General features: G+C 42.7%; 1 protein-coding gene across 4 annotated transcripts in view; it reads left to right on the top strand.

The window, feature by feature from the left end:
- Positions 1-26,281, top strand: part of YAP1 (Yes1 associated transcriptional regulator) — a 223,449-nt gene that overhangs the window by 20,638 nt on the left and 176,530 nt on the right. For all 4 annotated transcript variants that reach the window (XM_069202373.1, XM_069202372.1, XM_069202374.1 and 1 more), the window contains exon 2: positions 14,543-14,793. In XM_069202373.1, coding sequence (XP_069058474.1) covers positions 14,543-14,793 — 251 coding nt within the window. The remainder of the gene's footprint in view (positions 1-14,542; positions 14,794-26,281) is intronic.

Here is a 26,281-nt window from a genome sequence, read left to right as displayed (position 1 = left end):
TTGGAAGAAATAATGAAAAAGTCCTCCTGGCTGTGGTGTTAAAGGTGTAAGAGTAAAGTCTGCATCCTACTTTGATCCTCTAAATAAGCTTCTGAAAGTGGGAGAGCATTTAACACATCCAAGAGAAATGTATTCAGCTCTTGGCGAATTTGGGACCCCGTGATTTTTTAGGGTCGAGCCTGCATTGCATGCGCTCGCGCATGCGTATTGCAGCGAGACGCTTTAGTATTTAGAAAAGGGCTCGGAGCCCTGTCAACTTCACGTCAGTGTTTTTTATTGGTTCGTGGGCTTGCCTAATAAAATCTGCTTGCCTTCATTAGTCAACGGCACACATACGTCATGCCTTTTCCGGTGGCTAGCCCTCCTCGAGCGCAGCGACCAAGTACAGAAAACATGCGAGGCTCGCTGTTTTCCATGGGACTCGTGGACTTCTTTTTCTCTAATTTACGGGTGCGATCTCGCTTGGCAGAAGTCAAGCGCTTTACATAGTTAATTTCACTTTTTCGGGTTATGTACATAAATGTACTTTTGCCCGATAGGTGAAAAGTCGGGTTAGGAGTTTACAACGCGATCAGCTCTAACATGAACAAACACGAGACCCATTGCATTGTAAATGCTTGTTTTTTAAGTTACCAGAGGCCAAGTGCCAAGGTTACCCAAGAGATGCTTAACCTCAGCAGTAAGAATTTCCTTAGCTTGCCCGAATCTGTGTTTTTTTTTTTTGCCAGCAATGTGCTAAGCTCCAGAGGGACAGTGGAAAGCTGATACTCCACCTTAGGGCCTGCCGAGCAGCACTCTTAGCCTTTGCTGCTGTAAGCTTTTGAGCTTCAGAAAAGTAAATGAGTGTGAATGTACAGCACAAAAATGCCACATGTATTAACATGGACATTGCCCTTCCCCTTTGTTTGCTATGGGCACTTGCTATTATTATTTATTATTACTTTTTGTGCAATTCACATACCCTCACTCCCTTTACCAACTTGTCTCCTTTTTAATTTAATTTTAATCCCTTACGTTTAATCATTTTTAGGTTTTACCTGACAACGTTAGCCCATGCTGTTGGCTAGTATGTGTCTATCAGTCTGATTCCTCTGGAGAGCTTTCACTGCATTGCATGAGGTGCATTGGTTTCAACATGTGGTAGGGACTATAAGATTACTATTTTGTATGCAAAGAGCTGTGTGTATATGTATGTATGTGTGTGCGTATGTGCATATATATGAGTGGTTTATGTGCACATTACACAGCAATGCAAAGGAGGTAACCAGTGCTTAATTTGTGTTGAGGGTTGCAGGTAATGGGCATCAACATGCTTTTTAAATGACCAGGACTTATTTTTCATCATCAGACTGGGAGCCAAGCGGGCATGAGAGAGACAGATAACTGATAAAGAAGGAGGAAGACGATAGTATGAAAACTGTGACAAATGGAGAATGCAGGAATGAAAAACCTACATGAGTTACAAGGAGACCGGAAGTGTAGGGTGATGAATGAAAGGTGCTTGACTTTGAATTAAGATGATACAGCCTTATTTTGCATCAGTTCCAGCAGTGAGCTTCTAAGAATAAATTTTAGCCACATTAATACCAATAATAATAACGTTTATTACACAGATTAGGTACTGGGTGTTATCCTTTTCACGTGTTTACATTTAGGGAACTACTTTTTTTTCTTTCATTCTGAACTCCATGAAGGGTACATGTGTTTTCTAGCTAGCTCCCTTTTGTGCTACTTACTTTCCACCTCAAACCTCCCATCCCACTGTGTTGCTCCCCACCTCTCCCATCTTGTCTGTAACATTGGTTTTAGTGGGTATGGCTGAAGATCAGAAATAAAATGTTGTTTTTGCTTTATTTTCTGCATGCCGCACAGAAGCTTTGACACAAAGGCTTTTTATGGTGCTGGGGAATGGCCATCTGTTTCATTCAACTGGTCTCTGAGACAGAGGGTGTGCTTAACGTGATACTTTTGCTGTGGGGTGGGGGGGCATAAATCTGCCTCTTGGACTACTGCAGAAGACCAAATGTCTGAATCCAGTGGGAAGTAAAATAGGCCTTGGCTAGTGTTTCTCTTTCTATTCTGACATTATATTATTGTTTTAAATTCTATACTGGGCTATTTATAAAAAATGGCAGGCCTTGATATTAATGTATACTTATTAGATTTTCTCCAGCTTTTTTTCTTCTTCTTTTTTTTCTTGTATTTCTTTTTTTCAGTAATACTTAAGCATTAAACATTAGCAAGGCCTGCAACTTAGCACTTGTATTACATAGGCTAGTCCTATTTGGTTTGCCAATGTTTGTTTTTCATGCCCTCCCAGAGCCTACCATTGGGTGAAATTGCTCAGGTGGTATCCCCATTTTACCTCAACTGCTTCTACTTGCTTTATTTTTCCTCACTGAAATATTGACAACAGAAGTATGATTTTTCCGCAGTTCGGAGTGGTGGAATCACTTTCATGTCTTCCATTGTTACTGGAAGTTTCTATGTACGTTTTAATGTGCCTGAAGTTAGATCTCTCACTGCAGAGTTTTGAACTGAGCGCAGAGCTCACCCCTTAAAAGTTTTGCTAAAGTAAGAAACTCTAATCCCCCTTTTTTGTACATGGTCTCAATGTTGTGCTTCCTCTGTATCTAGCTTCCTCCTCATTTCATCAGTAACACCCTGTAGGAAGTTGGCTCTGTATGCACTATTTCAAAGTAAGGAATAGTATGCACAGAGTCCAAGGGTTCCCCTTAGAGGTAAGATAGTGGCAAAAAGAGATAATACTAATGCTCTATTTTGTGGTAGTGTGGTCGAGCAGTAGGCTTATCAAAGGAGTAGTGTTAAGCATTTGTTGTACATACACACAGGCAATAAATGAGGAACACACACTCAGAGACAATTCCAGGCCAATAGGTTTTTGTATAGAAAAATATATTTTCTTAGTTTATTTTAAGAACCACAGGTTCAAATTCTACATGTAATACTTTGCATGAAAGGTATTGCAGGTAAGTACTTTAGGAACTTTGAATAATCACAATAGCATATATACTTTTTACATAAAACACATATAGCTATTTTAAAAGTGGACACAGTGCAATTTTCACAGTTCCTACTAGGGGAAGTAAGTTATTGTTAGTTCTTGCAGGTAAGTAAACCACCTATGGGGTTCAAATTGGGGTCCAAGGTAGCCCACCGTTGGGGGTTCAGAGCAACCCCAAAGTCACCACACCAGCAGCTCAGGGCCGGTCAGGTGCAGAGTTCAAAGTGGTGCCCAAAACACATAGGCTTCAATGGAGAAGGGGGTGCCCCGGTTCCAGTCTGCCAGCAGGTAAGTACCCGCGTCTTCGGAGGGCAGACCAGGGGGGTTTTGTAGTGCACCGGGGGGGACACAAGTCCACACAGAAAGTACACCCTCAGCAGCGCGGGGGCGGCCGGGTGCAGTGTGCAAACAAGCGTCGAGTTTTTAATAGGAATCAATGGGAGACCAAGGGGTCTCTTCAGCGGGGCAGGCAAGGGGGGGGGGCTCCTCGGGGTAGCCACCACCTGGGCAAGGGAGAGGGCCTCCTGGGGGTCACTCCTGCACTGGAGTTCCGATCCTTCAGGTCCTGGGGGCTGCGGGTGCAGGGTCTTTTCCAGGCGTCGGGATCTGGGGGTCAGGCAGTCGCGGTCAGGGGGAGCCTCGGGATTCCCTCTGCAGGCGTCGCTGTGGGGGCTCAGGGGGGACAACTTTGGTTACTCACAGTCTTGGAGTTGCCTGGGGGTCCTCCCTGTAGCGTTGTTTCTTCACCAGTCGAGTCTGGGTCGCCGGGTGCAGTGTTGCAAGTCTCACGCTTCTAGCGGGAATTGCAGAGGTCTTTAAAGTTGCTCCTCTGGAAAAAAAGTTGCAGTCTTTGTTGAACAGGGCCGCTGTTCTCTGGAGTTTCTTGGTCCTTTTAGAGCAGGGCAGTCCTCTGAGGATTCAGAGGTCGCTGGTCCTGGGGAAAGCGTCGCAGGAGCAGTTTCTTCAGAAGGGGGGGAGACTGGCCGGTAGAGCTGGGGCCAAAGCAGTTGGTGTCTCCGTCTTCTCTGCAGGGTTTTTCAGCTCAGCAGTCCTCTTCTTCTTAGGTTGCAGGAATCTGAGTTCCTAGGTTCAGGGGAGCCCTTAAATACTAAATTTAAGGGCGTGTTTAGGTCTGGGGGGTTAGTAGCCAATGGCTACTAGCCCTGAGGGTGGGTACACCCTCTTTGTGCCTCCTCCCAAGGGGAGGGGGTCACATTCCTATCACTATTGGGGGAATCCTCCATCTGCAAGATGGAGGATTTCTAAAAGTTAGTCACTTCAGCTCAGGACACCTTAGGGGCTGTCCTGACTGACCAGTGACGACTCCTTGTTGTTTTCATAATTTCCTCCGGCCTTGCCGCCAAAAGTGGGGCCGTGGCCGGAGGGGGCGGGCAACTTCACTAGCTGGAGTGCCCTGTGGTGCTGGAACAAAGGGGGTGAGCCTTTGAGGCTCACCGCCAGATGTTACAGCTCCTGCCTGGGGGAGGTGATAGCATCTCCACCCAGTGCAGGCTTTGTTACTAGCCACAGAGTGACAAAGGCACTCTCCCCATGTGGCCAGCAACATGTCTCGAGTGTGGCAGGCTGCTAAAACCAGTCAGCCTACACGGGTAGTTGGTTAAGGTTTCAGGGGGCACCTCTAAGGTGCCCTGACTTATCTATACTGCATAGGCAGTGTGAGGTTGGCATGTCACCCTGAGGGGAGTGCCATGTCGACTTACTCGTTTTGTCCTCACCAGCACACACAAGCTGGCAAGCAGTGTGTCTGTGCTGAGTGAGGGCTCCCCAGGGTGGCATAAGATATGCTGCAGCCCTTAGAGACCTTCCCTGGCATCAGGGCCCTTGGTACCAGGGGTACCAGTTACAAGGGACTTACCTGGATGCCAGGGTGTGCCAATTGTGAAAACAAAAGTACAGGTTAGGGAAAGAACACTGGTGCTGGGGCCTGGTTAGCAGGCCTCAGCACACTTTCAATTCAAAACATAGCATCAGCAAAGGCAAAAAGTCAGGGGGTAACCATGCCAAGGAGGCATTTCCTTACACACCCGTATACTCTCAAAATGCATTCTGTTGCCCTCATCTTTATCCCAAGCCTTGAACATATTCAACTTTTGTGTGATCACTCCCATCCACCTCTCGCTTGTAATCCCTTTCTTTCATCTTTCCATCCCTCTCTTTTACTTGCTTCTCTTAGTTCCTTAGTCCTACACTGGTCTGAATCCCCGAGTTTCACCTTTGACTCATTCTCTCGCTGGTCCCTGTGCTTCCTCAAGACACAAAAATAGAGATTAAATGCATAGGCAGGAAGGGTCTTGAATTACTCCTATGCCTACTGGTGTGAGGCCAAGGCACTAAGTTGATTAAATTCAGGTAATCAAAGCTGGCTCTGAGGACTTGGGTGCCTGCCTCATTCCAGCCTCCAGGAAGAACACCTGACATGCTGATTCTGTCTTGGAGAACAGTCGACATTGCCAAAAGTGCTGATTTTGGTATTCCTTTGGGTATACTTACAATTCTCTTTGAGTGCTGGAAAATTACACAAGGGCCAAATTCCTAAAAGAAAAAGTTGTTCTCTGTATACAAGCGAAGGGTGCACAGAAGTCATTGTAACAGACTAAAGAAGAAATGCTTCATAGGAGTGAATAACAAAGAATAGGGGAAAAGCCATCACAAAGAAAATGAGATGGACAAGAAAGCTTTCCATTCGAGAGCTAAGTGCTCACCCAAAGTTCAGGAGTGACAATAGGTCTTTGACAAAAGACAGCTAAATCTGTCTGTATTATAGCACCTAAAAGCAGTCCTGGATAAAGTTCAAATGCTTAGGTGTCCTGAAATATACAGCAGTAGGTTTGACCCTGCTGGAGCATTTCAGGTACGCTCTAAACAAGGTCAATGGATCTTTTCACCCTAGTAAAAGGGGTAAGAGAAAATTAACATCTCATTTCAATCAACCTTTCATTTTACAGCATGACCAACACAAAAGGAAAACCCAAGTTGGGAATAAAGTTAAAGGGTTTTATTTCAGACTCTGACTCAGGTTAATATAGACAGTTCTCAAGACAAGACTATAAAGATACAGAGTTACCAATTGGGGTCCAAGATGTTGGAACAGACGAAGCTTGATTAACATCCAAAAGACTGAATATTTGATTAATAGATAACATAAGCACCAAAACCTGATGTTCTGAGAATAAATGTTGACCAGTTCTTCTAAGCATGAAGATAATTTAAAAAAAGACCAATTTAGTTGATTAAGCAAAGAAAATCCATAAAAGTGACAAGCCACTAACTGACATCCTGGGCTGCCAAACATGGGGACAAAAAGTATAAAGGAAATAAAGGAAAAAAGGAATGTAAAATAATTACACCTCGGTCAGGATGAAATTAAAAAAAGTTAGTAAAAAGGGAAGGTGTCAGCATTTCTGGAGCTCAGGCAAGGGTCTTGTCATGGATCAGGAATTTTTTTTAAGTATTCCCTCAGCAGGCATTAGGAAGGTGAGGGACAAGGGCTAAGAGGTTTGTACATCTCGAAGTCAAAGGAAAGAGTCCTCTCAAAGTCCAGCCATGTCTGACCAAAATCTATTTGTGGAACAGTAAATTAAAGTTAAAACTGAACGTTCATGTATCCATCAATCACTCCATATGAATCGGAAGGGAAAAGTTTCCAATCATAGTCCATCGTACGACATGCATCTGCAACATTAGGAAAGATTCCTGTTACCTTCATGGGAAGGCATACATCCTTGCTGTCCTGTACAACTTTGCAACAGATGTTCATGCGCTCAGTCTCTTAGTGTTCTAATTTCAAGGTTACTTCCTCAGGCTCTCTATGCATAAAACAATAGTCAAAACTAACATTTTATGGTAACAACAGCTGTAAAGAAATGACACGTTAGCAAAAGAAAACAGCTTTCCCACATTCTGGAAGTAAAGGCCTCGTAAATCAATATGGCTAACTGAGACAGAAAATAAATAAAGTGGGACATTTTTTTCTTGTTAATTAAAGCACATATAAACTGTGCAATTATAAATTCTCCGCTAATACGCTTTGCCAATATTCGTTTTACAGAGTGAAACGACTTGTTAGTACATTTCAGTATCTATAATGGGAAACTACAATTTTTGATATTAAGCATATGCCATTTAAACCACTTTCTCTTATAAACTCATTGTCGTTGCAATGAAAACTATAAGAAAACACATGGAATCAAATTAAATTATTTTATTTAGATGAAAATAGCTCTACAGCATCACATTAGATCACTAATCTACCCTGAATTCACCTTAACATGGGCTCTCAGTGCACCACTTTGCTTATCAACTTGTTAGAGCTTCACACGTAATGCAAAACCTGTCACATTTAGGTTATCATTGTGACACAAAAGGTAACAGCCAAATTTCCGTTGCACCAACCCCTTTTACAGAATTGATAAGACAGTTGGTGGTTAGTTAACAATTTTGTTTAGGTGCTTATTATAAGGATATCATGTCCGATGTGGATGAAATAGGAGTGTGAAGTGCTAGCAGTACTTAATTGGCTTTAAGGTTTTGGCACTGTGCTGCTTTAGGTTGTGGTGCAATTGCTGTCTAGTTAGTACTGTTATTGAGGTTTACTGATATGCCCAGTAGAGGGGGTTTGATATACTTAAAGTAATGTTTACTCATAATCTAACTTCTGTCTTAAAGCAGCCTATCTTTTGTATATTATGCTAGAAATCTAGATCACCAGCCCTTTCTTATGACAAAAGAGGCAGAACTACTCTCTCTCATTGTCCACATTGAGTTTCAGTGCTGTGTTTTAGATGCAGCATGCATAGTTGATTATTCTATTGAGGTCTGCTCTGGAAAAGATGGATGAAACCCTGGGACCAGTTTGTCTGGTTACATGTTTTGGTCATGGGGATTTGAGGGTTTGTTTGGGACCAGTGATTTGGGAAGTGTCTTTGTGGAGGGAATAATATATGGGTGCGGTCAAGCTGAAATAAGTTTACATTTGAAATGGAAATAGGAGACTCGGATTGCTTATTTTTACTTTGAGACAGATGGGATATGCTAAAATAGATATGTCCATGTCTCTTTCAAAGGGATTGTGGAGGCAACCGTTTTGTTGAGGTCATGATAAATTTGACAGTCTTCATGTTTGATAATTGAAAGCATGTTAGAGGAGCTAACTTATTTCATTTCAGGCATTTACCATAATTCCATTTGTCACTTTGAGTATGTGTTGGTGTTTTTCCCCTTTTGGACAGTCGTATACTAAAACATGGTGAGAAATGGTCACTTTATGAGAAGAAGCCAGCAGAGCATGAGGCTTAAATATACGTTCAGGACAAGGAGCAAGCTGAAAGTTAATAAGTCTCGGAACTTAACTGAATCTTTGTGAGGGAGTAGAGTCTGTATAAGATTTTGAATCTGAAAAAGAAAAGGTGCTAGAATACTTAAATGGTCTTTGACTAAAGCTGTGCACTAAAAAGCTAGCATCAAGAATAGTAGTAGTTCATAGCAATTCAAACTATAGTGAATGTCCACTTGGTGAGTTATTTCCTTTGTGGCAAAATCCATATTAAGTCACAGGAGCCAACCTTTGGCAGTGTTGAGGAAAGGACCAGACTAAAAGGAGGACCAGACTTCATTGTGGAAAACAAAATGTCACACATCAGTAAGAGTGATTTGGGACTAGGCCATTATGCTGATTTGGCAACACCTTTCTATACTGGTGTTGTGGTCGCCTCTGTATTCTGAGCACCTCAGTGCCAGGTAAAATGTCCAACTCCAAGCGTATGGTTTTGCAAGCACCTCTTGTGGAGGAAACACCTGCTCGCAAAACAAAGTTGTAAAGGGACCACAAAAGAAAGTTTCACCCAAGGTACTATTCCAAACGGGTTTGGAGTCCGCTGGCTTAGACCTTGTTCACAGTGCCAGACAGAGAGTATTTGGGATGAGTTTTTGGGCCGTGGGCATGACTCAAGACCAGTCCTTCTGCCCATTTTTATGCTGAAAATGGGTAGATTGCTGCACAGAAAGTATAAATGGAACAAAATATTTTCATGGCAAAACCCCCAAACAAGTACTGAATCTATATAAAATAACATATGGTTCAGTATTATGATTAGTAAATCGTTATTATTGTTTAGAAATGTTACAAATATCAGAACTATGCTTATGGGGAAGTGTTTTTTCCTACAGACCAGAATCCTAAGAAAAACTGCAGTTCATCAGTTATGTTTCAATCAACAACCATGGCTTTCCCTTCCCCCAGTACACTGTATATAGCCCAGCACATTGATTTTGATAGCATCACATGACATCAGTTAAGATGTGATCAATGACTACATGCAATATGAGATTGGGATTTAAGGTTGAAGCAACTCTGATCATTAATCAACATTCTTGCTGGTATTTTCTTTTTATAGAGATCAAATATACAATTGAAACAAGTAAATAAATGTTAGCTTTGGTCACAGGCTTAAGTATTTTTCAACAATATGTTAGACAATTTTAAACTTGCCCAATGATAGGTCTTTTTGAATACAAGATTGTTATTTCCCATTCTAGGTGCATTTTTCTATTAGAAATGTTTGAAAGTATTGTGCTACTTCTAAAGAATGACTGGATAGCTTGAGCCCATGAAATGCTACCACTCTACCATTAGGATCATGTAGTGGGCCTTAATAACTTGATAAGACATTGAAAAGTTGAACGTGTCATTGAATACCATAGTGGAATAGGCTCAACGGTGGCTTGTATAGACCACCTGCTCCATAATAAAATGCTGCTCTTTCGTTTTCTTCCTGTAGAACGTTCTTTTATCTGTGGCTTAAATGTTCTTATAGCATTATAACCCTTCTGCCCATGATATGCCTGTTATTAAAGGCCCTCTACACAGAACCTGCTGCTAGGACCTGGAACTCCAGTAGAGGACGTCTAACAACCGGCAATGGGCTATAATGCTACATTAACGCCTGCAGATCATCTAGTTATTATCAGTGGTACTGCAGTCTTTCTTCTTTCTTAAAAGAACTGTGGAACTTTATTGTAATGAGAGGAAACTAGTATTTCAAAATTTCTTCTTTATGTAATTACGTGGCACTGCAAGTCTTTGTCTTTATACAATTAGTTTGAAGAAGTGTGTTTATTGATATTTGATGAACACTTTGCAAATGCAATGAGGTGAGTTCTTGTAGCTTTTCTTTTGCATATATGGTCTTTAATGTAGTTCACTTGATAATTTTCGATCATATCATTTATGAGGACATCCGTGTTATTTGTGTGGTGTGGTGCGAGGGATTGTTTTGTATATTTGGGGACAGGATGGTGGTTGCCTAGCTCAATAAAACCATCAGTTTCAGTTGAGTGTTGCATTAAGGATTGTAAACTTACTATTCCTTCAGCTCATAGGTTTGTACCAAATAATAAGAGAAGATTGCAAGCACTTGCTAGATTATCAGCCACATCACCTTGCTTTACTTTTAAGGAGCCTGTTAAATGTTATGAGAGAGAACAAAAAAAGGCAACCTGCTTATACAAAATGTCAAGCAAGTTACTGTTTGCCATAAGTAGTCATGCTTTACATGAGAAGGTAGCTTGTGTTTCTACCAGCTAAATATGGCACTGTATAAATTAAGGCAGTGTGCACAATATGAAATTACCATTTGTAGTCATAAAATCTCAAACCTAATTAATAGGAGTGTTATAGTTTGTTTTTAAAGATGAAAACCTTTACCCAGCCAGAGATGGCATTCTTCATCTAGGGTCTCTTCCTCGAAATAGTGGTGGGATTCTTTCTCTATAGGCTACACTCTTCAAGAATGAGGGAGCTCTGTAGGTATCCAGGATGCCATGGCATGTCTGTGGGGACCAAAAAGCCCTGGTGTGGGCTATATGTGAAAGAGTGGAGAGGACAACTAAAAGTACCTAATGGTAGACAAATGGCTTTTTGTGTCTCCTGTTTGTAATATTAAAAGCAGTATGGTAAAAGAATTGTTGAGCCTTCCTAATAGGTTGGCATGTTTCAGCCCTTAAAATAGCCCAAAATACATGCTTGGGGCTTTCTTCATGGGTCTCTATTGTTGCTGTGCATCAGGTAGTAGCACGATGATCATTGAATGTCAATTAAAGCTCTATCAATATACTGATACTGTGCCCGTCAGGCCAAAGGAGGAACACAATTTCCATCATAGATGGGCCTATTAGATGGCGTAAGGTAGGCCAAGAGATTGAAAACAACTTACTGTATATGTATTCTCATTTTCTGTTTAAACAAAAATAAGTGCCACTGTGGTGAAATGAGCACTCAAACATGAACGGACTTACCCACTGCCTCCCTCCATGGCAATAAAAGCTAAATCAAATTTTGTCTTGCCAAGGCAAATGTTGTATTCTCACCTAAATGTCAGTGGGGAGGCGACAAAGCAGGACTATATCAAAACTAGCTGCTGTAAGACATAGCTCTGTGCAGCAGTACCTGGAACGAGAAAACCATATTCCTTTAATATGAATGACCTCTCTCCCCCCACCCCCCCCCACCCCCCCCTGTTCTGAAGACAGTAATGGTGGGTAAAAAAACTGAACAAGGTCCTACACACTGAACATCAGGATGAGGCTTCATGAGATTCCAGTCTAGATTTGCTCAGCCTCCATGCTTTGGACTACCCTTTCCCTACTGGCCACAAAGACCTTGGCCCTTTCCACCTGACCCCATTGATAGTATGCTCTACCACTACCCAGGTAAACACGGTCTTTTTTTGGCACAAGGCCACTCAAGAAGAAAGGGCTCACTGATCAACCCTCATTTCAACAATGAGGCCCAAGTGTTCTTTTTTTTTTTTACCATCAATGAAAAAGGCCCTGTAGTTTACAACAGTGGACTCAACAAGAAATATCCATTCATCCCTCATCCACACAGGGTTTCCCCCTCCCCTTTTGAATTGACCACCTTTGAACAGACGGTCAGCAAAGATGTAGACATAGATCCCCATTTCAAATTGTTTTTGTAATTGTGAAATAGAGGTTATAAAATCATTATCCACAGAATTTGAAGTGATTGAATCAGCTGACAAAGTGGACACTTTTGTGTTACTTTGCACCTTTTGATTACAGGGAGGAATATCTGAACTTGTTAAATGATGACCACATCGCAGGAGATCCAACCCTCAAAATTTGAAATTCAACATCAAACAGTTAATAGAAGAGGGGCTGTCCAACAGTTGCATTACAAAAAAACAACCTGATTTTTCCTAGACAGAAAATCCTACCATACCATATTTCTGTATCTTTCCTATGATGCTCACTATGAGTACTAACTACCTCCAGGAGGACCCATAGTTCTGGGGGTAGCATCCATGCTGCAACCTTTACCACAGTTCACTGGTATGTTTTCAAGACCCCCTGTTGAAAACTATGCCTTTATTTTGCCAGGATACCAAGGATGTGCTCAGCCTCATTGAGTACCTTCTATTTGATTCCTCCATCGATATCCTCAGAGGCATGGATGTTGAGGCACTCTTTAAAGTCCTTAATGGAGTGTGCTACCTTAGCCATGACAGAGAACTTGAATTTTCTTTTCAGGATGTGGTCCAGTGATTTCTGCAGATCACTGGGAATTCTATCAGGAGAACTTCCACACCCAATATGGCCAATCTCTCTCTGCATGCATAGGTTTGAGGTTAAACATATCTATCCCGATACTAACCCATTCCGTATGCATATTAAACAAGCATTTGCAATGCAATGGGTCACACGTTTGCTTGACTTAGAGCTATTAGCGTTGTAAATTCCTAACTGGACTTTTCTTGCCACATAAATTGAAAATAAGAAGTAGAACAGTTGACATAAGCAAGCCAGTTCAAAGTGCCACAGCCGCCATGAGCATAAGTGCGACACAAAGGAGAGACACAAAAGGAAAAGTTTGCTCGCAGTCAAACAGATCGTCAAAGGTGCACTTATCCATGTAACAGGATTGATGGCCAAGGCTGTAACAACACTGCTCCAAGGAGGGACAAACATAAAGCATTTACTGATGTTGATGAAGGATTTTTGAAAGGCAAGCCCATGAACGAGTAATGGTGATGGGCATGGTTAAAAGCCCACAGATAGATTTCAAGAGGCCAGAGCTCTTAGTTGGTTCTCAAATAATATCTAATGTTTGATTAATCACCACTGACATCTATTAAACACAGTCAGTATGACATTAGCAAATCCATTATTCACCTTTAAAGAAGAGTCCCATTCACGTGACCTCCTGGTACACATCCGCTCTAGACCTAGAAAATCAAGCCACAATAGTGTAAAATCTCGCTGTGAGATCTGTTTAGGAACTTGTATATTCTAATTCCCTTTTGAAAAAAAAACGGACAGCCTTGGCTTAGGACTCCACACACCATGGAAACCAAACACCTTGACCAATTATAATAGTACAGACATCTGTCTGATAAAATACCCTGAAGAACTTAAATATTTGGACATGCAAACCATAACTCCAACAATAAATGTGGTGCTCATGATCTCACCCCAGATGTGACCAATGCAATTAAAAATGTAAGTAATACAGATGAGATTGCATATGACATTGTCATTAATACTATGAAAAACAGGAGTATGAATGTAGTAATATTTATAGGCTTAAGTGTGTTATTTAAATACATTGTCCTTTTAGATCTTACTGGTACGAATGCGGTGAAACCATAAGTACTGTATTTGGTGTGCAAGTAATTGTTTTCATGATTGTTGAAGTTGTGTATTGCAGAGTTACATAAGCGAATTTCAAAATTGTTTTCAATTTTCATTTGTAATCATAACTTTAGTTCAGCTTTTTTTTTTTTAAAGTGAATTTAACTTTTTATGTTAACGTATTAAGGTGTTAATTGCAAAAAAACATAATGTTAAGCTTGTTTTTCCAACAAAGTTTATTTTCTAAAGATATACTACATCCAAATTAAATATCCAACCCACAGCTAGCAGACAACTCCCAACTGCACATGATCCTTTGAACCCCTCTTCCCCGGCTCCTTTGATTTTTATTTCAAGTCGTTGGGGCAGAGTCCTGTAATAGGAGCCGCAAGAGATGTCTGTTGTGATCAGCGAAAGCTTGAGGTCATCATACTGGGCTCTTCTTTGTTTCAGTTAAATGGTTTCGGCTATCGCATCAACAGCTGCCAATTTACAACAGATTTAGCTATAACCGGTTGTATTATTTTTCAGTTTTTGTTTTGAAAGTTGTAGTTTTTTTTTTTTTTTTTAGATGCCTCAGTTAGTGTGACTAAAATAGGTTTATTTGCCTTTGATTGAGGAGGTATTTGTCAAATCCCCACTGACTCAGTTCCCTCTCTCTTGTCTTACTTTACGTGTATAGAGCAGTGGGTTTTTAGAGAGCTGCCTAAGGCATTCTGGCTCGATTCTTCCAGACAGAACCTGTGTGCGTTTGCCACAGCATGGCCTCAGCATATATAATACAATTTAATAAGCTTTTGTTGTGTAAAGAAATATATCTTGATGGACTCCTCCTTTTACTGTTTGCAGGCTAGCACTGATGGCGGTTCAGCTGGAGCGTTGACCCCCCAGCATGTCCGAGCCCATTCATCTCCAGCTTCACTGCAACTAGGTGCTGTCTCTCCCGGTGCACTTACTTCATCAGGATTAATGGCACCTTCAGGACCTGCTCCCTCCTCTCAACATCTCCGCCAGTCATCTTTTGAGATCCCAGATGATGTTCCCCTGCCACCTGGCTGGGAGATGGCAAAGACCCCTTCTGGCCAAAGATATTTTTTGAAGTAAGTTTCCCACTTTTAGTTTTTTACCTAGTGAAATCTCACCCATGCTGGTATTCGAGCCCTGATTTGAGTAATATATATAGATTTTATGATAATAGAGTTCAGTAAATATGCTTAATGTTTTAAATAATTGTTCTACTGATCTACTGCACTGAATTTGGTTGAGACTAACATTTTATGCTCACAAAACCCACACAACATATGTCCATCCTACTCATCATGAAATGCGCAGATCAGAACAACTGAGTGTAGAATTAATACCCTCTCCTAAGGATTTTTCAAAGGTTTTGCACAAAGCATATTCTCCTACATGTGATGTAGAACTTTCATTTTAAATGCTGAACCAGTCTGCACTGACAGGTAACATGTTTCCCACACGGATTCAATGAATGCACACCTAACATCAGTCAGTAATTATGTCCTTTGGGCCAGAAACGTGCACACCCAGGGCTAATCTGAGTATGCCCCAATATTTAAGATACCTGTGTGTTGAATTGAACTTCAGCCTCACGTGGGTATCTAATATTTCTAAAACGCTTGATGTTATGCTGCAGATATATATACATAGATCCATATCCGTATTTGGGAATTAAGCTTGGAGGGAATCCAGAGGCCATGATGTTAAAGGTTGATCTCTATGCCTAGATTTGATTCGGAGGCACACTAAAAAGTGATGGATTGAAAACTTGAATTCATCTCAGCCACTTGAGGTTCCATCCCTGTGCGTCTTTTTGCCGCCTCCCCTTCCCACCCTCTCCCCCCCGTGCCACCACAGACAAGAACCAACCATATGCAAATCAGTCTTGGTCCTGCTCTGATAAGAACAGTCCAGCCCAAGCTGCCTGACCAGGTTCCCTTTGAACCGGAACACAAGTAACCACAGAACTAAAGCTGCACCATAGTGATGGGCCGAAAGGGTTTTAGGGTTGTTTGTGTTACCTTCTGGACTGGACCTTACCTGCCTGTATGGGGATGGATTGTTCCCATAAGAAGCATGGTCAGTAGTGACTTTCATAAGATGGGCCTCTTTTCAGAGTAGAATGGTAGGCACAAAACAATGGACTGAAATGCAGCCCAGAAATGCTCGCCAAAATCAGAAATTAATTTGGGCATTACATCCATTGGGTTGTGTTTCTTGACTGTGATTTTTATCCATTCATTACCATTAGAAATTGGAACTGGTTTGCAATATATGTCTAGGTCACCACCACACAGATACGATGCTCCATGAGGTTTCAATCTCAATATTTCTCTTCCCATTCTGTTTTATTGTAACCAACTGAAAAAGAGCTAGCTATTCAATGAAGAGTTAATGAATGTATGTTCTGTCACATCGCCACCTATTTGACTCAAGTCCTGCCACCTTATGAGCATCTTGTTCAGTCATGAAAACGATTTAATGTTTAGGTGGAGCTTGTATCCAGTTTCCTCATCTTATAAATCAGAAATATCTTTGTCAGATGTTCTTGTGTCTGATGTGAGATGTGATCATACCTTTGAGACCTCCCTTATGTTGGTGTTTAGGTGTCCCCCTAATCTCTCAAACAGGGTATTGAAAAGTTCTTTCAAGTATGACCTATTCTTGACTCATGTATCTATGCTAAAATGTGACCTCAATATAGAGAGGGCTCTGGATGTTGTGGGTCAGAGAAAGGCCATAGTTGTTTCTCTGAACTTGGTACACAGGATGAAGATACAACTTTCACATTTTGAATCCAACAACATGTTATGCAGTAATGCCGAAAGAGAAGTGGTGGGTGGGAGAGTTCCAGCTACTGAAGTTGGGGAAGGGAAGGAGAAGCTTGGTTGAGAGTGTAATGCGTCCCTGCCTAAGCTGTGCTGCAATAGGTTCATTAGAGCCTAATGATGAGCTAATCGGAAAATTGGAAATGTTCCTAGAATGACTGTTTTAGTAATTGTCTAATTTCTCACAAGCAGGTAACCCAATGGATGTTTATGTTTAAAATGTAATCAAAAGATTTACTGGAAAAAATAGCAGTGACCTTGGTATAGCCGAATTCTCGTTTTGTAAATCTGCTTTGATGTCTGTACATCATAGTAATTTTAAACCTTGCTACCCTCAGAGAAGAATCTACAAAGAATTTGAGAGATGTAGTTCGTTTTAATTTCAAAACTAAACTCTGTTTTATTTGTTCTTAATTGATTGTTACCTATAAATCCTGAAAGATTAAAAGCAGAAAATCAATAATTTGAGCAACTGTCAGTACTGTTGGTTATTCCAGCCATAAAAACGCAATCAATGCAGTGCGGAATTATTCAAGGATGGCTGATGTCTCCCCACCTAACATCCACAGACCCAGGTGACTGACCAATATAAACATGTTGGCTGAGGTGGTCTCATCCACATAATGTGGCATGCTTCATCATTGGCCACCTCATAGCACCCTGGTAAGATGGTACTGCTACTTCCAGGGTGGACTCAACCTCAACACTGTTATGGGAGTTCTTAAGATTTACTTATCTGAGGCCAGGCAACTTCCCAGTTTTGGGAAAAAACATAATAAAACAGCATAAGGATGGGATATATTCTTTACAGAGAAAATCCAATTTCTCCAGCTTTCGATCATTCATAGATGAGCTTACTTTTGAATGATTGCCTTAACGTCCAGCACAGCGAGGGGCAGTGTTGGGGAGCTAGAACAGTCTATGTAGCGTGTGCAATGATAGTTCCTTTTGGCAGGCCAATTAGAGGGTTAGGCTTAAATTCCACCCTCTGTGGTCACCTTTTAGACTTTCACTACATCTCATGTGCCCGCCCTCTGACTGAACTGTCTTTTAGAGAGTTTTTCCCAATTAATAGAATCTCTGGAGGAAACATACTTCAAACTATAGTCTTCTTAAAGAAGTAGTTGGCAGAGGTAAGATTTTTCATTTATTAGGCTTCCTTTTTGTCGGGATGAAACACCTAAGATGTTTCATTGTAGGTTTATATTGGATAGGAAAGTCAGGGGAGTTTTATTCTGCTTCCCCTTGTCTGAGAAATCAACCTATGGTAGGTTTGATTAAAGAATATGCAGGACTGGAACTATAGCTGTACAGCTTGGAAAACATGAATAAAGATTAATTTTAGTAATTACCTTACTTCCAGTCCATCTACTGCCTGTTCTCTAGTCGAGATTCTGCTATTAGTTAAATCTGTAAAATCTTCTCCTACAATCCCCAAGATGAGCAGAACAATCTATAGAGTGCACCTGACTCTTCATCTTGTAAACCCACAAAGGCAAATCCTTATAAGTATCTGCTTTGTTATGGAAGAAAACAATGTAAATTTGATTTACCTCACCCAAGCTAGCAACTATGTGCTAGGCATTCCTGATCATTAAGACCCTACAGCACCGTATTGTTAATGGTCCCCTAGTTAGCTCCCAAAACAACACAGAAGACGTCATTACCAAACTTGCTCCCCCCTTAAAGACCCACGCTATCCTTTTATCTATCATTGTGATCATTCACGGCCTGAGTCAACCACATGACACTTGCTTCATCCACTTGACCAGTGGCAGCGACCAAATTGATGATTTTGCCAACCAGTCTGCACCATAGATGATGATAATGCTGTAATTCAGTGGTTCCAACCTTTTGACTTCTATCATTTTATCAGTACTGGAACCCAGTAGCCTATATATCCAGTTGATAAACACACATGAATGATTTTTCCTCTGCTCCTGGATCTTCTCCCTTCTCCTACTGTACTGGTGTCTCTCTTGGATGGTTCTGAGAGGTTTACAACCTCTGATTGGAACTATTATACCAAGTATTCCACTGGGATTTAGCCCTTCCACTCTTGCAGCAATCTGTCAAGAATATGTGGTTTGTGTGGAAAATGGAATTATTATGATTGTAATGAAAAAGGCAATGGCTCAGGGATGGCATTCTGAAAGCTTATGGATTTTGGCACAGTCTTTTCAAAGATTTTGCACCAGATGCCTTGGGGAATTCTATTAACTTATGGAAGAGTCTTCTGCTCCGTTTGCCTTTTCTATAAGGAGCTAAAGAGAGGAGATACGTTAGAAAGCAAGCTGGTAAAAAATTTCTGAAGTTAACAAATAAAATCCCCAGTTTTTTGTACAACCATAGTAATGAGGAGAAAAAGTGCTAGGTAGCTGGATGTTTTCCCAAGTATCTAATTGGTTGGCTGAAGTAGTATTGTGCACTTGTAGCTGTTCAGCAAAGGTATTCAAGGACCCATGCACCTCCATGCTTAAAAGATCTGGATATGATGATAGAAGGTCTTGTGTTTGTGGGTAAAAAATATAACTGTCTAATGGGGACCCATCTGCCTCAGTCGGGAGTAGCAGTCACCTTTCTTTATCAAAAACAGTTTTTCTCCTTTGGAAGAGGGAGAACACAGGAGTCAGTGGCTGAAAATATTAGCCCATTACGGAGTCATTGTGAAATTACAGCAGTAATTGTTTGCATATTGTGCTTGCAAGTTGACTTTTGCGCTTTCAAGTTGGAACCCACAGTAATGTATTTCCTCAGATGGTAACCCTCTGAACAAATATGGCTGCAGTGTTACATTGTAGAGAGTTATGACCATTACCTATAAAGGGTGACTAACCATGTTCAGAAGTGCAATGGTGTAGGCAATAGTAACTGGGACACAGCCTTGAGGTCTGGGGTCATTTGCTTCTTATAAGGTTTGTCCTACTGTGACTCTGCAAATTGGGACAAGTACAACTACTTCAGCACTTTACTGTAGTGATAGCGAGTGCTTACAGGCTTCTTTGGGAGGTTAGTTTTGGAGTATAACCGTATCGGAGCTCAACAGGCACCCAGTAAAGCAATAACTCGGTTGCCCGTCCCAGTCCTTTTAGCAGAAGGCAAAGTTCATTATTACACAATACAACACAATACTGCGCGTTAATACACATAATCAAATGCAGTTGTGAGATTAATACAGCTGGGAATCCCCTTCCCCATCCCCCAAACTCTACCCCCTTCTGCTACTCTCATATACTAGTGTCCTACAGGTGTAGAGAAGGGTAAAGGTGTAGTGCTTCCCCGCGTAAGTTATGTCTGTGTAGTGCTAAACCAGTGTTCAATGCCTGATGTTCTCTGGGCTGCGGTAGGTCAGCCTTCTACTCTCACTCCATGTTTGCCAGATGTAGTAGTCACCTGGATGTCCACCTGGGATTGGGCAAGCGAAAGCTGCATGACAGTGTTCTGGAGACAGTGGTGGCTCTTTCCTGCGGTTGACTGTGTCTGGAGCAGTTCGGCCCGATGGTTGCAGCGCACTTCCATCCACTGGTCCTCTGAGTCTTGGTGAAAGTTGATGGGTCTCCCTGAGGCAAGGTGGTAATGCAGTCCTCATTCCAAACACAGGTCTCAGGGTCGAGTGTTTTCCGCAATGGCAGGATCCGATTGGGCACACGGAGTTAACGCCATGGGCAATCAGTGCTTAAGCATATACAGACTGGGTGTCTGGAGGCACTAGCAACTTCTTCTAGGTGGCATTGTTCATGTGGCACAGCACAAGTTCAGTGGTCATGGTGACAGTTACTTTAGGCACGTGAACCAGTACCGCAAAATAATGCCAGTCCCTTCTTCAGCAGTGTGATGCCACAGAAACCCATTCGGGCTAGTTTCTTGGCTGCGACAGTAGGGATATAGATGGGATTTGCTTAGGCACACTACAGCTGTGATGCAAAGTGGCTTGCTCAAATTCAGGTACCTTCTAGAGTCCTTGGTGTACAGACCACAGCACCAGGGTAATCAGCTTTTGTCCATACCAACAGCTTCTGCTGAGTCACCTTGCTCCTTTCTTTTTGGTCCAAGCCAGACTGCCCAAGAATCCAGGACCGGGAAAGCAGTTCTTCTCCAGGTGAGACTCCAGGTTATGTCCCCTCACCTCTGGGGAAACTGGCTGTGAGGCAGACATTAGCTCTGGTTGTACAGTAGCCCTCTGGGTACTCTTTGGAGCACCACTCTTTTTGGCCATAGAGAAGTTGGGACTGTAACAATACGTGGGTCTTGAGCTCCCACTCTTGTACAGGCACAGCAGGAAGGAGATATGCATTCTCAGTCTTCATTTTCAGAACTAATTTGGATCTCTTCACTTTTCGTGTGTTCTCCTCAGGCTGACTTCCATACTTAGCCTTTGTCTTGGGTGATGCTCCTCACAACAGTGTCATTTCCAAGTTGGAGCATCCACAACTGAGACATCAAGAGATGTGAGAAGTGTACACCTGACTATCATAGCGACACCTGACCTTGATCTGGAAGAGTGTCAAAAGTCTGGCCCTTTCTGAAAGACAACATGAACTGCAATCTTGACACTTTCTCCTTTCCTTCCAACTACCAAATGGTATTCTCCAGAAATATTAATTGGTAGCTGTAGCCGGCAGTTGGAAGTACCGGCTATATCACGGGCGAAATCGGGAACAGAGTCCCGATTTCCTTACCCGTGCGACAAACGCGAAGGTGTCGGGAATCCTAGTGGGCGGATTCCCGCGCCCCTACAAGGTCGCCAGGACAACGCGGACGCGATCAGCGTCACTGGGTACCCGGATATCCGGGTTCCCAAGAGAATTAAAAGAGACGAGGGAATACACGCGAGGTAGGTTCCAAATATGGAAGACGCCGGAGGAGACAAGAAGGGAGACGAAGACGGAAACCAAGAAGAAGAAAGAACAACCCCAGAGACACCGAAGACGTTTAGTGTCAAGGACACTACAACGAAGGAAGAGCCTGCAGAAGGTCGCGAATTCCGCCATGTCCCAGGAGGGACGTGGCTACACCAGGTACGGTCCTTTCTAAAGGACAGTTTAAAATTAAACTCGGGGAGGGAGAGGGCTGCGTGAGAGGGGAAAAGGGGAGTGAGGGGAGGACGAGAGGGGAGGCAGGCAAGAGGAGAGGGGAGAAGGGATTTGAATAGGGGCACTAAAAAGAAGAGCTAGAGCACTATAAAAGAATAAACCTGACGTGTATAAAGAGCACACAGAGGTGACTTACCCTTTTTCCGTTCTGACCTCTAGGATATCACTTGACTCTAGGGAGTGGACTCTCCCTTTCTCCCGCTCTCTCTCTCTCTCTCTCCCCGACACAAACTTTTATCACCCCAGAAAAAACCCCAGACTTACCCATATTTCCGTTCCTCTTGTTTCCGGTCCATCTGGGAAACCCACAGAGACTACCTTCACCTGTCAAGAGGAGTCCTGGAAAAGAAGAAACAGCATAGGGTTAAGAATCAACAGTTCCTATACCTCTGAGTACTGTCACAGATACCTAAAATAATAAAGACGTTCGTTTCACACCCTAACAGAGTATCTTAGTCCTTACTATCGCCACAGTGGTGCCAGAAGTGGGGCTTCAGTGTGCGATAGAGGACAAACCCAAAAGCGAGCATGGGGGAAAAACCCACTTTGGAGTATATGATCCAGCAGCTAGCCGAAGGACAGCGCCATCTTCAGCTAGTATGGGAGGCTCATCAGAGGGAGGCGAAAGAAGATAGAGAGGCCCTACAGAGCGCGTTAAAGAGCCAGGCCACTATCATGGCCAACAATCAATTCGTACACGAAACGGCCCTCCAAAAGCTCACTGACACGATCGCAGCCAGCAAGGTTCATCCTAATGTGCCTAGCTCGGTTCTCCAAAAATATCAGGATGGGGAGGATCCCGGCGCTTTCTTTACCAACTTTGAAAGTGTAGCCTCCTCCGCCCAATGGCCTGAAGAGCACTGGGGTCAATACGTAGCCCCATTACTGACAGGTATTCTCCAAACTGCCTACCAGGCTGCAAATCCAGATGGTACCACACCATATAAAGACATTAAAAAGAGCATATTAGAGAGAGTGGGTCATGACGCAGAGTACTACCGCCTCCGGTTTCGGAAAGTTAAATGGGGTCCCACGGAAGACCCTCTGACACTGTATTACAAGGTAAAAGATTTGGGACTGAAGTGGCTGGGCCCTCTAGGAACAGAGAGGGAGGATGTTATAAATGCGGTAATTTTGGAACAAATATTTAGAATCCCTCCCTCCATCCACCCGAAATTGGATACGTTAACACCCGAATGTCGATACGACTATGGCGGTAGACTTAGCCTGTGCCTACCATTGCTCGACTGAATTTAAGGGTGGGATTCCCAAACCAACTACCAAGTCATCCCCCATACTTCTACAAACTCTTCCCAGGAAAACCTCCAAAGACGTGGGACTTCCCAAAATGGGAGACCACCCACCTATACAACAACCACAGTGTTACAGCTATGGTGAGTGGGGACATATAGCTCGAATGGGTCCTCGGAAAGGAGACAAACCAGAACCTATGGAGATAGGAGTCACAAGGGGAAGAGTCCTATGCACAGGAGGGTGGGACTCAAGATACAGACAGGAAATAAAAGTTAATGGGAAAGCTCTCCTAGCAATGATAGATTCAGGATATAGTCAATCCGTCATAAGGGCCAATGTAGTGGATCTATCAGGTCAACAGACCCACCAATGGGTCTCTATCTGCTGCATACATGGGGATAAAGGTAACTACCCACTGTCCATAGTACAGATAGAATGGGAAGGACAACAGGATCCACTACCAGTGGTTGTCATGGACCGTTTGGTAGAAGACTGTATATTAGGAACTGATTATGAACACTTCCCAGAATTACTAAAAAGGGTAAGATCATGAATCGCAGCAGACTCCTGGTGGGCTGAGGCCCCTTTTTCTGGCAGCCATATAGAGGAAAAACCCTGCCGACATAAACCCACCAGAAGAGAGAGAAGATACATAAAGCAACAATATAGGAATACCGGAAAAGAAAAAGTTACAGAGAAAGTCGTAGCCACAATACCAGCTCCCTCACCTTCCTACCGGGTTAGTCAACGGGAAGACCCCTCTCTCCGTAACGCTTGGAAAACGACTAAAACAGAGAGTACTAACAAGGTGGGTCCGTACTTTTTTGTCCCAAAAAATCTCCTGTACTGAGTCGTCAAACGGGACGATGGAGGAGAAACGTCAACTAGTAGTACCCAAACCCTTCCGCCCACAGGTACTCTTTCTGGCCCACAATCAACCGGGAGGGGGACATTACGGGAGGGAAAAGACGGAAGAATATTTATTACGAAGATTTTATTGGCCAGGGGTATATGCGCACTTACGGCGGTGCTGTACCCAATGTCCCCGATGTCAGCTCATAGATCCAGGACACCAAAGGAAAGCACCCCTCCAACCCTTACCTATCATTGAGGTCCCCTTTTCTAGAGTTGGCATGGACCTAGTAGGCCCCCTTCTCCCATCCACCAAAGGACACACTTATATTCTTGTGCTCGTAGACTATGCCACCCGGTATCCTGAGGCTATGCCTCTTACTATCATGACAACTAAAAACGTAGCCCAAGCTATGATCACCTTCTTTGCCAGGGTAGGGTTTCCCAACGAAATCCTAACGGACCAACGGACACCATTGATGTCTGCTTTAATGGCCAATATTTGTAAGGCTTTAGGAGTCAAACAAATTAAGACCTCTGAATATAATCCCCAGACGGAGGGTCTGGTGGAAAGATACAACCATACCATAAAAACATTATTAAAGAAAACGGTCTCAGAATCTGGGCGAGATTGGGACCAAAAACTTTCTTTAGTCCTTTACGCCATAAGATCACATGAACAGGCATCTACCGGACATAGTCCTTTCGAGCTCGTCTTTGGACGACAACCCCGTAGCCTGTTAGATATGGCAGCTGAGATATGGGAGGAAGAGGGAGAAGAAGAAAAACCCTTATTAGATTATGTACACGAGCTGAAACACCACCTACAGACAGTGTGGGAGGACGTACGCAGACATATGGAAAAAGCCCAAGATACCCAAAAAAGATATTATGACCGAGGGTCAAAACCACGATACTTACAGCCTAACGATAAAGTTCTTATATTACGGCCCTGTTCAGACAATAAACTCCTTGCCAAGTGGCAAGGTCCATATACTATATTAAAAGCGGTCTCACCTGTTACTTACCTGGTAGAAATATCCAAGAACCCAAAAAGAACACAAATCTACCACTTCAACTGACAAAAAAATTGGGAAGAACCCGTTAACATCCCAAATCTGTCGGCTACAGGATTCTTAATAACTCCTGAGAAACCCTTAGACATTGAATTGTATCCCACCAGTACAGATATAGACATAGATACACCCCATATTAACCCAGACCTCACAGAAGAACAACTAAAACGATTAAAGGACCTTTTGAGACTACATAGTGCATTTTTTTCAGGCAAACCCGGTAAAACACACTTAATCCAACATCACATAAGAACCCCTGAGGGGCAGGTGGTACGACTACGTCCATATCGCATTCCAGAGGCCCGCAGACATTTAATTGAACAGGAGGTACAATCTATGTTACACATGAAAGTAATAAAGCCATCTACAAGTCCTTGGTGTTCTCCCGTAGTACTTGTCCCAAAACCAGATGGTTCTGTAAGATTCTGTATTGATTTCCGCCGTCTAAATTAAATTTCCCTATTTGATACTTCCACTATTCCCAGAGTGGACGACCTCCTTAAATGGTTAGGCAAAGCCCAATATATGTCAACACTTGACCTAACAAAAGGATACTGGCAAATGCCCCTAGCGCCAGTCGATCGGGGAAAAAAAACCACCTTCTCCACACATTCATGACTTTACCACTTTACTGTACTCCCGTTTGGCCTCCACAGGGCCCCGGCCACTTTTCAAAGGTTGATGGACCGCCTCTTAAGACCTTTCCTAAAGTTTGCTGCCGTCTATTTAGACGATATAGTGATCTTCAGTGAAACATGGGAAGACCATTTTGTCCATCTCAATGAAATTTTCCATGCCTTATACTCAGCCGGTCTCACAGCCAATCCAAAAAAGTGTCATCTGGGTTATGACCACATCGCTTATCTTGGGTACTTTATAGGGAGGGGCCAGCTCCGACCCCAGAAAAGCAAGATAGAAGCTATCCAGCAAGTTCCTACTCCCAAGACAAAAAAAGAACTCCGTACCTTTTTAGGACTGATAGGGTATTATCGCCGATTTATACCACGTTATTCTACTTTAGCCGCCCCCCCCTCATAGACCTCCTTAAAAAAAAAAACTACCGTCCAAGATATCTTGCCTGACAGCCACCCAACAGGCCAGTTTCCAACATTTAAAATCATGCCTCACTACAGAACCTGTCCTGCGGTGTCCTGATTTTATTAAGGTTTTCCATCTTCAAACTGATGCCTTCGATGTGGGGCTAGGGGCTGTCCTTTCCCAACCTGACGACGATGGACATGACCACCCCATCGTCTTCATTAGTAGGAAACTGTTACCCAGGGAGTGTCATTATCCGATTATCGGAAGTGAATGTCTAGCAATGAAATGGGCTATTGAGAACCTGAGGTACTATCTCTTGGGACACCTTTTTGTTCTGTTTACAGACCATGCTCCTCTAACTTGGTTGGCTTCTAATAAGGACACCAACTCCTGCATCCTCAGATGGTTTATGGAACTACAACCCTT

Source organism: Pleurodeles waltl, chromosome 8 (genome assembly GCF_031143425.1).
Source record: "Pleurodeles waltl isolate 20211129_DDA chromosome 8, aPleWal1.hap1.20221129, whole genome shotgun sequence".
NCBI classification, from domain to species: domain Eukaryota; kingdom Metazoa; phylum Chordata; class Amphibia; order Caudata; family Salamandridae; genus Pleurodeles; species Pleurodeles waltl.
This window is presented reverse-complemented; position numbering and strand designations above follow the sequence as displayed.